The following is a 12,734-nucleotide window of genomic DNA, read 5'->3' as shown; positions in this document are numbered from 1 at the left end:
GTAGCTTCGAGAAGAAGAAGTCCTGTGGCACCTTAGACTAACAGATATTTTGGAGCCTAAGCTTGCGTGGGCAAAGACCCGCTTCATCAGATGCATGGGGGGGGGGCGTTCAGCGGGGTATTTAAAGAGTGGGGTCCCAGAGCTGACAAGGTCTATTCAGCAAGGTGGAAATGGCCCAGTGTCAACAGTACTTATCAAGAGAGAAAAACAAGAGTGGTGTTGACAGCCAGACTTCTACATGGGGGTCATCAGAGGCCCTCTAAACAGAGGTCAGCATCCTCTCAGCTAACAGGATGGTTCAGACACAGTGTAAGCCAGGCCTAAGGTGGGAGAACCATTTGGAGTCTTACAGTTGAAACCCACAACTGTGCATGGCGCCAGACGCATTGGGGGCTTGTTAAGTCTTGAAACGCTAGCATAGTAGGACAGCTGTTGTAGGAGCTGTGTGCATTGCCAGGAGGGACTGAGATAATGCCCCCAAGAGAGGCAAGTTCTGTCTACACAGGGACTTTGGTCAATTGAAGTACGTAGCTCCAGAGACGGGGGGTGGTGGGGGATTTTAAATCTGATTTTCCATCATTGACCACTCTTATGAGCCAATGCAGGCCTGAAGTTCAGGTGGCATAAAGTCCCTGTGGGAAGTGCTACATTCTGCAGTTTGAGTTGTCTTCCCGTGTTGGTCCATGCTAGTGCAATCTAGCATGGGGGTTCATAAACTTTTTGAGACCACAGAGCACCAAACAATAATAATTTTTTATGTGCAGCATGTATGAAAATTCTTTTTAAAAAAAAAAAAAAAAGCTTAAAAAAAAAAGCTTAAAAAAAAATCCCAGCAAGACAGACAAAGTACAGCAAAAACAAAGTGAATGGGGTGGGGGTGGGGGGAAGTGAGGTATTTTAATCAGATATCATAGCAATGAAGAAGTAACGTTTATCTGGCTTTAATAACAGAAAATATTTAGTATCGGGGTATTTTTCCAAATGCTCTTGGCACACCTGCACGTTGTTCATGGAACAGCAGTGTTCTGCAGATCATAGCTTGGGAAACGCTGCTCTCATAAGTAATTTTAGAGGTGACAGTGGCATAGCTCTGCTTCTGAAAGGAAAAAATCAGTCTTTGTCCAGGGGTTCACTGCTTTGGGGCCTTGACCGCAAGGACAGTCATGAAGCTCTTTTCTGAGGGATCAGCATCATTTGCAGATGCCAGGACGTCCTGCTACAAGTTTCCTAGTTGTTCTGATGACAAGGAAAACCTGACTCCGTTCTGGTACAGCCATTTGGGTTGACTGAATGTTCCAGCTATCACCGGGAGGGGCGTGTATCGTGGGGAATGTAACCTGCACAAAAATCTCCCTCTTCTGCGCCCCTCCCTCTGACTCCCTTGCCATTTCCCTTTAAATTGCAAGGGACGTGGTGTCTGTGGCTCTAGGCTAGGAGGTTGATGTATGTGTTTTCCTAGGCTCTGAGTTGAATATAAATATCTACTCCCTCAAGTTCTTTTTATCACGCTCTCAAACGGGTGAGTGCATTTGTCCTTGGGGGGTGCCAGGAGCCGGGGAGGAGGGAAGGGGTGTACTGATCACATTACCGGCTCTGCCTCCCCCCCCCCCCACCCCCCGCCACATTCAGGGAAGGGCTGTGAAAACTTCCCTTATGCCTCAGGTCCTGCCCTCTTCCCCCAAACCCCTCTCCTGAGCGATGTGTCCTGGGGAACTAGCAGGGCCAGGGCTGGTGCAGGCAGAAGGGGGTCTAGCCCCACCCCCGGCACTCAGTAGTAGTGGTGGGGGAAGTGGAGCAACGTGGCCCTGGCTTGTAGTCTCCTCACTCTGGTTCCCACCAGTGAGGCCAGGGTGGGGCCGGTCCCAGCCCGAGCTGGGAGGGGACAGCGAGCGGGTGGGCTCCATGTTGCTCCCTTTGCTGCTGCTGCTGGTGAGTGCAGGTGGGGCAGGGTCCTGCTGCCGGTGCCCGTCCTTCCCTCAGCGCCCCCCATCCAGGGCATTTGGGGTGCAGATGGCTCCTCTTGCCCCTGCGTCAGAGCCCCAACATAGGTCTGTAGGAAACGCCTTCTGATGTCGGGACAGTTCTGATGCTGCAGTTTCTGCTGCTGGCTCTTGTCTGGATGCTGGAGTGAGTTGTGTGGGTGATGCCAAGGGCAGGGCATTTCGGAGTCCGTCTCTGTAGCGGAGAACAAAGGAGGCCTGGATTCTTCATTGTTTTTCTCCTTGTGTGGCCACTTAGGCTAGTATGTTGTCCAAGGGCCAAGTCCGTCCAGAGTCCAGCCCAGAGTGGCGAGCGCACATGCACTGCTTGGACGGTGTTCTCCTCTAGGGACTTCTGAAAGCTAGTTGTCAAAGATCATTGGCTTGAGCCAACTGTATGGGTGATTAGCCCTCTGCTGCTGAATGCTCTAGATCTGATCTTGCAGCTGGCTGTGCTCTCGAACAGCATCAGGTTTCACAGCTGCTCTCTTTGGCAGGAATGTCAGTAGCAGTCCGAGTACGATAAGGATTCTGAATACCTGCAGGTGTCACTGCCAGAGTATTTTGGCATTTATGCACATTCAGTCGCTGGCCGCAGGACACCCACTCTGCGAAGGGGAGGAGAGATTCCTAATCGTAATGAGCACGTGGGCTGGGTTTCTTCCCTTGCACAGCCAGGCTGGGACTCTGACTCAAATCGCAAATCAAAAACCAATGCGGAGCGTACGTCTACACTGCCCAGGAGATCCACCCAGTTAGGGTCAATCTTCTGGGGTTCAGTTGTGGGCATCTAGTAGGGACTTGCGAAATCGGACTATCTGGGGTCGGCTGTCGACCCTGGTACTACTTGATTTCACAATGCCTAAGGGAGGTCCGCGGGAGATTTTTCTCCTGTCAACCTCCCTCAGTGAGGACCTCCCTCAGCCAGGTAAGTCAATTGCAGATAAGTTGATTCTTGCTGCCCAATTGACTTACCTGCCTGGTGTAGACCAGGCCAGTCTCTCCTCAACATGAGAAGCTGTGGGCTGTGATCTTAGACTGTCTGAAATGTGCTGGCTTAGAATATCCGCTGATGCCCGTCCCTATAAGAGTTACAGACAAGGCACATACTTCCTTCTGACGACCATGATGTGTCTCTGCATGTGTCACCGTGCGTCATTACATGTGTAATAAAAATGCAGCTAAACAGCCGTGAGCGTATAGATAGGCAGGTTGGTTGGCTAGCTAATTCCAGGTAAGGCCTTGAGAGCTCATGAATGATGATGGTGCATTCCAGAGTTTTAAGAAGGGGAGCAAATGTACAGTGGATGGCGTGTGTACAGAACCTACTTTGTAGTCATGTCTGATCCCATTAATCAGGGTCATCGGCAGGGGAGGAAATACCCACAACTGGTTTAATAAAATGACTGAGCTGTGTCGAGTTCTTGGCAGTAGTGTTTATTTTTTCCTTTTTGGCAGGAAATTATTTCTCTCCTGTGTAGAGCTGGAATTTGGGTCTTTTCTGATTGTTCGTTTGGGTAACCCCCGCCTGAAATAACTTCATCCCTGACTTCAAGGAAGTGAGCAGAAGGTGGGGGCAGAAATGCTTCTGCAAGTGTGTGTAATCCACTAAAGTTTTGGGGGGGTGGGTATTGTTTTCCAGTGTGCAGGGTTGCACATTTTGCAGTGTTCTAGCCTGGGGTTATTTTCAGGGTTTTTTGGTTTGGCTCTGATGCTCTTTCACTAATAGCTCACCTTGCACACGTCGTGGTTTGCAGTTTTTCAGTGCTCAGCCTTAACAAGCTGCAAGTCAATAAGAGAACTGCAGTGGCTGCTGAAATGAGAGTGCCCTTTGCATAGGCTGGAGGTGCTGATAAGAACTGACCACCTTAAGCTTTGCTTTGTGGAGCAACTTTCGTGAGTGCTGAGGGAGTCCTGGGGCCCTGGGTGACTTGGCCAAGTTTGTTTTCGCATCTGCACAACGTAACTGATGGCGCGCATGATCGGGATTCATTGCTGAGTTTGATCCATTGGTGAGATCATTAGCTTCCTGTACTGACAAGGAGCATGACATGAATGCTGATCCATTCCCCTTACCTGGCCAAGTAGCTCTCCTGAGGCAGGCCTCCACAGACTCAGCTTCCCAGAGAAGAAGAGTCTGTATGGGATAATGAGCTGCCAGGTTGAAAGGTGGAGGAAAAACCCTTGGTTGGTCTTGCATGCTTCTGTCATGTCAGTCTTGTGAGCTATGGTGGACGTAAGAACTTGAACTACTTACAGAAAAGGGGGGAGCCCCAAGGCGGGGGTGTGTGTGGATGAAAAGTGTGGGTGAGATGTCAGTCTTTTATCCCCCTAGGAAAGGGAAAACCCAGATTTCCCCCTCCAGAATGACTAAATGTAGGTGGCTGCTGGTGATTTTGAGTCCTTCAGCTGTTCAGACAGCCATCCAAGAGATGGGCAACCAGGAGGATGGAAGAGATGGTGCACATTAGCGTGGGCAGAGTAGAATTGTGTGTAGCCAAGCTGTAGGGTGGCCCTACCTGGAGTCTAGCAGCAGAGGCCAGGGTGTAGGGGTGGAGGACAGATGTGAGATGTTGCAGATGATCAGGTCTTGAAATTTGTCCCTTAAGGTATCTCTACACTTGCACTTGGTCAACAGAACTTTTGTCATTCACAGGTGCTTAAAAAAAAAATTAAAAAATCCCTGTGAACCAGCAAGCTTGCCCTGGCACGTTAAAAGGGGAGTGCTGCTTTTTTCTCAGGGAAAAAACCCGCTCTCAAGGCAAACCCCTCTAATAAGGGAGTGAATATTTTATCAGCACAAGTGACCACAAATGGCGCTTGCGCAAGCTGGCTCCTAGCGCCGCGTTGTGTTGGCGCAGCCTTGCCGCTAAAAGCTGCGTAGTGCAGCCGTGCCCTTAGTCTTGCTCGACACTATTGACCTAGAGTCAGCTCCAGTGTTCCTGCTAATCTTTCCCATCCAGGTGCAGAATAATTTTTGTGCACATTGAGGCGCGTGCACCATCGCTGGGAACAAACAGCCTGGCTGTGGGCACTCTGCTAATCTGCTGGGCAGCATTGGCATCTCTCCTGAGGGGCCACACAGTGAACAGGGAACACTAGTCAGCTCTGGTTTTTTTCCTGGCGTGTTGTTTTTCTTCTCACTAAGGCAGGCGGAGCATTACCAAAACCCCCTCGGGAATAAGTGGCGCTCCTGGGAACCATCTCTTCCTGCCTCACCTTGTCTGCCGGCTCCTGTGAAGCTAAACACACTGTGTTTTGATGAACTGGTTGTGAAGCAGCTAGTACTATCAAGTAAACAGCAAAGCTGTTTGCATCAGCTTGAGTCATTCAGTCTTTTGCAGTGGGGGGGGGGCCCCTTCTGTGCATAGCAGAAATAATTATGTACCGGGTCTCTGCTGAATAAAGCAGAGCTAATAAGCGTTGCTAACCAGGCCTCTGATGCTACACCACGGCCACTCCACCAAGTGACGCTCCCTGCAATGCAAGGTCCTGCTGAAGATAATGCTCAGGGTAAGGTACACCGGCATAGCATTAGAGTAGGATGAAGCCTTCAAGTGGCCAAAAGTCACAGGTCAGGTGACCTGAGAGGCGGTAAATTCCATCTCCCTCGTGTAATTGGGCCTAATTGTTATGAAAACTTGATGCCACCTTGCATGAGAATAGACTTTTGCTGTGCACCAAGTCGCTGGGCTTCCGTGTTTCCTGAGACACTAACAATGACCAGATCGGAGGTTTTTTTCTTGATTGAAATGAGGAGCAGCTGGAGGTGGCTGGTTGAGAAAGAACTAAAGCCCAGAGCAGCCTTGATGGAGTCAGAGTCCTGTAACAGAGCAGCCTAACGAGAAATCCTAGGACCCTGGCTAATCTTTGCTAGGTCTTTGCTAGGCCTTTGCTAGGCTCAGGGGGCTGCGTGTCTTCACAGTGGAGACGGTGAGTGGCAAGCACTGCCTTTTGAGTGTCTAAAGGTCGCTTTCAGTGCCTGCCTCTTATGCGGGTGGAGCGTGGCTGCAGGAAATATGCGCGTGGGTGGGAGAATGCTCTTCTCTGTTGCTGGGCTGTGGGAGTCAATAAAGCGGAGACGAATTGGAGCTGCTGGAGTAGCCCCGGTGAGGAGGCTCAGAGCCATGGAAGAGGCGTATGTGCGTGTTCTCTCGCCCAGCGGTGGCAGCTGATTGGTTGCTCCTCTCTGGCATTTTAGCTGGGTTCTCATTAGCGCTTGGATCACTGCACTTCTCACTGGTCGTTGCTGGTGAAGCCCTTCCCTGGGCAATGGCCTCCATTGCTCAGTGTGCAAAAGTGGGCCTGGTAAAGCCCTTCATCGGTGTAACCGTCCGGTGTCTCTTCCTCCCTTCAGGTGAGCGTGGTGGGCGATGGGATGGATGAAGTCGAGCAGGACCAGTATGAAGCCCGTCTCAAGGAGCTCTTTGACAGCTTTGACAGCACGGGCACGGGCTCCCTTGGGCAGGAGGAGCTGACCGACCTGTGTCACGTGTTGCATCTTGAGGAAGTGGCTCCGGGAGCACTGCAGCAGACCCTTCTTCAAGGCAACCTTCTTGGCAGGGTAAGGCCGGCTGACTAGGGAAAGGCGAATGGGCAGAGGCCAGTAGTGTTCCCGCTAATTTTTCCATCTGGGGCAGAATAAATTTTGTTAGACGCGCTGCAGTGTGTGCCGATGCGCACCACCATAGGCTGCCAGCTGTGGCTGCTCTGCTAATCAGCTGGGCAGCACTTGAATCTCTCCTGGGACACCTCCCAAGCACTCGGCTTGCAGGGAACATTAGAGGCCACGTGTCCTTAGTAAAGCTGACGGGCATGTCTGGTCTTCCTCATGTAACTGTGTGTTCAAGGGGAAAAAAGTGTAGCATGCCCTGATAGTTGCACCTCAATGGGGAATACATGAGAAACTTTGGTCATTGAATTCGGACTCCTGGTCAGCACTGTGAGTTAAGGGCCTCTGTGACTTCTTGCAAGGAAGGGGCAAAATGAACAAAAGCCCATGGAAGAGCTTTTTCTAGCACCCTGTTGCGGAGTGCTTCTTTCAGTGCTCGCTGTTACAGGCTCATGGCCTAACCTGGGCCATGTTTAGGCTATGGGACTCCACTGTGCGGTAAGGAATGACACTGGTGCCAAACCAAAGACATGGCACCCCAGGGCGCAGCAGGGCTTGCGCTGGTGTGTTGCCCGGCTGAACTGCACTGTTGCAGCAGGTGTAAGCCTGCTGATGTTGCTAGGTGAGGGATGGAGGCTGCCAATCGCTTCTGCTGTAACGGTCCTGACTCTCCTCTCAGCTGCTTGTCAGCATGAGCCAAGAGTGAGTCAGATCTTCACTGTAACAAAATAGCTGCCTTTTCTCCACGGCTTTCACTGGAACTGAAACAAGTGTGCCCAGCAGTTGCTGAAAGCGGAATTAGTGGCAAAGAGGAAGAAAGCTATTGCTAATTGCTGCATTTCTCAAGACTTGTAGGAAGTCAGTCGCACTGAGTCATTGGGCCAGAGTCGCTTCCTTCCCAGTGCAGAGCCGAGCGGCTTGACGTCATAGGTGAAGCCCAAAACTTGGGGTTTGTTTACACACGAGTCTCCTTTAAGTCAAGATGAAATGTTGCCCTGATGGAATGAAACTGGCACAGCTGTGTTGGTGCATTCTTGCACTTATTTAAACCTGTTTCCAGCAGGTGTAAGACGTGTACCGGTTGGTTTGTGCCTGTTAGGGGACATAAACCAGATTTCAACCGATGTTTGTCCACATGCAGTGTTGCACCTGTGTCATGCAGTTGGGCTGGCATCTATTTTTTTTTTTCCCCATCCGTGGGCCAAATAAATTTTATGTGCTGATGTGCACCATCAATAGAAACACTTTGCCCACTGAGCAGCTGGACGGCACAGGAATTTCTCCTGGGTAGCTGCCCAGGCACTCAGCTTACAGGGATCGCTGGTAACATCCCATGCCTAGTTAAACAAGTGCAGCTTTTAAACCAGTCCTCTTAACTCTCCATCTAAATGTTGGTTTAGACATGAGCCACCATTGGTTCTACAGCCGTTCGTTAACGTTCCATGCAAGCATTCGGGCTCTGCTTCAGTTTTGATATTATTTGCATTAAGTGTTTTTTCCCTTGATCTCTTCCATGGGGTGTTGAAGCCCATGTGCAGGAAGAAATCCCATGAGTTTTTGTGCTCCGGAGACCTCACAGATGGCAGAGAAGGGATGTTCAGTCTTCAGAATAAATAGCTGAGGCCATTAGAATTCTTAAAGCTGAGGCTAGTTTCAGACAGGACTTTGATCTTATATATTTACAGTCCACTTTATCCTCAAATATAACCAGACAACACTGCTGTGGCTCCTGAATGTGTGGATAATGTTGTGGAACAGCTGTGGTCTGAATTTTTCACCACCTCCATGTTTTCCTCTAGCTAGCTCAAGGAATCTGTGTATAGTTACATGGCATCCCAGATTTGCTACCAGCTTGTCTGGGTAACTGGGGCAAGGGGAAAGTTCCTCCGTTTTAAAGCAGTGTTAGGGTGAGACGGTTGATTCACAGACTTCAGTATCAACTTGCTGCTCAGAGTGAATAAGGTTACGCCGTGGGACCTTCAAACTTGAAACAAATGTCCTCATGTTGCCAGTGTATCCTATTGCACAAGATGTGTCCTACTGAAAAGGAAGAGCTGCTGCCCTGACAGCTTTTGTTTCATAAAGCTCCTGCTAAATATACAAACTAATTAAATTTGCAAAACAGAGTGAGCGAGGGTCAAGTTTCCTCTGATTCAGACCAGGGCAAGAGCAATAATTTGACCTGACAATTTCTCAGCAAACCTAATGTATCTAAGAAAAAATAATTCTGTAAGATGGAAACTTCCTATGCCTCGGGTGGAGGTTCCCTGGCTGACAATAGGATTTGCTGGCAGAAAGCAGTTATAGATGCGAGAGGAGACTTCTGAGCTTTCCATTTGCAGCATGGCATTTACTCGGATACTACAGCTTGAACCCCTCTAATCCAACACCCTTGGGACCTGACTGAAGCCACGCGAGAGAATTTGCTGGACCGTGGGAAGCCAGTATTTTCTAGCAGCATCACCAACACGTCCTGTTCTTTCTGGGCTCTTAGAAGACATGTAGGGGTAAATTACAGCTAAGTAACAGCAGAGAACGCTGAGAGACAGGACTGGTGACTGGAAACAAACTTTATGGGACCACGGGAGACTTGGCCGCACCTGTGATAAGTGGTCATTGGGCTAACTGAAATCATGCTGGATTATGGTTGTTGCCAGATGACAGAGTGCCTGGCTAGAGAGGTTCAACCTGTAGTTACTTTGCACACCAGCTTGAACTTTTTCCATTTGAACACAATCAGCCAGTATTGCTTCTGGAACAGTGCAGCAGACTCGGGGGGGGAAGTGGGGAAAGAAGTGGTACCTCCAAAGGCCTGGTTGCTAGAATTTGAGCAAGGTTGACAGCTGGCAGCTGTGTGAGAGTTAAAACTAGAGTGAAGTCCCTTTGTCAGGCTGCACTGCACACTTGGAGAGAAACCGGAACAAGGTAAATACGAAATTTCATGAAAGCTCATTCTAAAGAAAAGAAGAGGCTCCACCTGCCATGAGGGCTGAGTCACTCATGCATAGTTGTAACGATGTGCTTAATCTTCTGTAGCTTTCCTGAGGCTCTAAGAGAGCCTGAGAACTGTTGATTTTCTTGGGCTTTGGTGCACAGTTCTGTTAGTCTCATGACTTAGAGTTCTAATAACCTCTGTTTTCAGCCTTTCCAGTTACACCACTGGCTACAGATTAACTCTCTCTAGCCCGACACCCTTGGGACCTGACTGGTGCTGGATGAGAGAATTTGCCAGATGACAGGAGGTCAATATTGTCTAGAAGCATTCCCAACACTCCCACTTCTTACGGGGCTCTGAGAAGACATTTAGGGGTAAATTACAGCTGAACAACAGTACAACAGTGAGAGGCAGGACTGATGGCTAAAATCTTGCTGGACAAGAGAGTTCCAGCTTAGAGAGGTTCGAATTGTAGTGGCATCAGTGGTCCCTGAGTATGATCCTGATTGGTTATTAAATCCTTTGGGTTTCTAGGGAGGTAGCCATGAGAATGGTAGTAAACATACTGCTCCCCAGTGAACGTCTGTTACATCAGCACCAGTCCAGTTCCTAAGATGGTTCCTTTCCACACCGAGTGGCTTTTCTTTTGCGTATTTAAAAAAACACAACACTAAAACACTGTTGTAAAGGACACTGGTGGGGTGGGGGATAAATGAACTGACTTTTCTATAGGGCTGCAACTTGGAGCCATGTGCAAGCTTTTGTGTTTGATGTTTGCCTATGAATAATGAATACATGAAGTCTCAGCATGTAGTATGGTGTTTACCCAGTGGCCTGGTGTTGAAAATTACACAGCAATGCATACAACAAATACTGCCTCTGCTGTACTTGGTGGGTACCTGGCATCATGTCAGTTTGAATTAAGCTAATGTACTACATTCTGCGCATAAGACTCTGAGGATTAACCAATCCACTCTGTATTCACAGTATGTCTTGGTTCTGTTAATCTGATTGTTTGCCTTGAAATAGGACTGGCCCTGTTCTCAGTATTCTTTCTTATCTCCATTGCGTACTAAGGCCATGCTCAAAATAACACCTAGAATGTCTCTGGTGGTTGCATTTCATCATTGCATTTGAAATACAGCGCTTGAAGGCTTGCAGATATCCCTCTGTTTTCTGGGTTTCAGCAGTTCATTTTGCATCTTGGATCATAAATGCCCAGTAGGGAGTAAATAAATTAGTGTTAGTGCAACTTTAGCATCTCACAGATTCATAGAATGCTCGGGCTGGAAGGGACCTCAGGAGGTCTTTGAGTCCAGCCCCAAGCCTAAAGCAGGATCAACCCCAACTAAATTGTCCCAGCCGGGACTCTGTCAGTTTGGGTCTTAAAAACCTCTAGGGATGGAGATTCCACCACCTCTCTAGGTAACACATTCTAGTGCTTCACACCCTCCTGGAGAAATAGTTTTTCCTAATAACCAACCTCTCTATCCCCCCTGTAACTTGAGACCATTGCTCCTTGTTCTGCCATCTGCCACTACTGAGAACAATTTCTCTCCATCCTCGTTAGAGCCCCCCTCCAGGAAGTTGAAGGCTGCTGTCAAATTGCCCCTCATGCTTCTCTTCTGTAAACTAAATAAGCCCAAATTCTTCAGCGTCTTCTCGTAGGTCATGTGCTGCAGCCCCCTAATAATTTTGATTGCCCTCCTCTGGACCTTGTCTAATGCATCCACATCCTTTCTGTACTGGGGGCCCCAGAAATGGATGCAGTACTCCAGATGTGGCCTGACCAGTGCCAAATAGAGGGGAATAATAACTTTACTAGATCATCTGGAAATGCTCCTCCTAATGCACCCCCCAGCATGCTATTAGCCTTCTTGGCTCCAAGGGCACACTGACTCTTATCCAGCTTCTCATCCATTGTAATCCCCAGGTCCTTTTCTGCTGCACTGCTACTTAGTGAGTCGGTCCCCAGCCTGTAACAATACTTGGGATTCTTCCATCCCAAGTGCAGGACTCTACATTTCTTGTTGAACCTCACCAGACTTCTTTTTGCCCAATCCTCCAATTAGTCTAGGTCACTTTGGACCCCATTCCTACCCTCCAACTTATCTACATGTCCTCCTAGCTTCGTATCATCTGCAAATTTGCTGAGGGTGCAATCCATTCCCTCATCCAGGTCATTAATAAAGATGTTGAACAGTACCAGCCCTGGAGTTGATCCTTGGGGCACTCCGCTTGAAAGTGAATGCCAACCAGACATAGCCATTGATCACTACCTGTTGGGTCCATCCCTCTAGCCAGCTTTCTGTCCAGCTTATAGTCCATTTATCCAATCAATACTTCCTTAATTTACGGTGTGGGAGACTGTCAAAACCTTTGCTAAAGTCCAGGTATATCACATCCATTGACTCCCCCATGTCCACAGAGCCAGTGACCTCATCATAGAAGCTAATCAGACTGGTCAGGCATGACTTGCCCTTGGAGAATCTATGTTGACTGTTCCTGATTACGTCCCCTCTTCCACCTGCTTCACGATGGATTCTTTGAGGATCCCCTCCGTGATTTTTTTCCAGGGTCTGAGGTAAGGCTAACCCATCTGTAGGTCCCTGGAGTGGTGTTCTTTACTTTTTTTTTTTTAAAGATGGGCACTACATTTGCCTTTTTCCAATCATCTGGGGCCTCTCCCAATTGCCATGAGTTTTCAAATGTGAGGGCCAAAGGCTTTGCATTGTTTTCTGTTTCTGTTGTGTTTTCTGTTTCAGCTACACTGAAGAGATGCTAGGAGCCTCCCAAAATGAGGCACAGACCCCACCTCAGAGTTAAATGTGAGGCAAGACCGTGGACCCATTGGAATGTATTTTAGCTGGCCCCTTTCAGGTGGCAGGAGCTTTATGCTGGACTGGAATAGGTTAGTGTTCGGTAATTGTGACGGATCAGTTCAGTTTTGCAGCTACACAGATTCATAAAGATCTCAGCACAGGGTGAATCTCTCTAATCTGGCACCCCTGGTACTCAACTGGTGCCGGACAAGCGAATTTGCCAGATCACAGGAGGTCAGTGTTGTTGTCTCGCACATTACCATCACTTCCACTGCTTCCTGGACTCTTTGAAGACATCTGGGAGTAAATTAGAGCTAAATAACTGCACAGAACACTGAGAGCCAGGACTGGTAGCTGCAAACAAACTTTATGAGAACACAGGAAAC

At 48.8% G+C, this 12,734-nt stretch overlaps 1 protein-coding gene across 9 annotated transcripts in view; it reads left to right on the top strand.

Moving 5' to 3' along the window:
* Positions 1 to 12,734, top strand: part of NIN (ninein) — a 126,164-nt gene that overhangs the window by 8,812 nt on the left and 104,618 nt on the right. For all 9 annotated transcript variants that reach the window (XM_074996197.1, XM_074996191.1, XM_074996192.1 and 6 more), the window contains exon 3: positions 6,337 to 6,543. In XM_074996197.1, the coding sequence (XP_074852298.1) occupies positions 6,358 to 6,543 (186 nt within the window). In that variant the 5' untranslated portion in view covers positions 6,337 to 6,357. The remainder of the gene's footprint in view (positions 1 to 6,336; positions 6,544 to 12,734) is intronic.

This window comes from Carettochelys insculpta, chromosome 6 (genome assembly GCF_033958435.1).
Source record: "Carettochelys insculpta isolate YL-2023 chromosome 6, ASM3395843v1, whole genome shotgun sequence".
Lineage (NCBI taxonomy): Eukaryota > Metazoa > Chordata > Testudines > Carettochelyidae > Carettochelys > Carettochelys insculpta.
The sequence above is the reverse complement of the archived record's forward strand: the minus strand, read 5'-3'. Positions and strand labels throughout refer to the sequence as shown.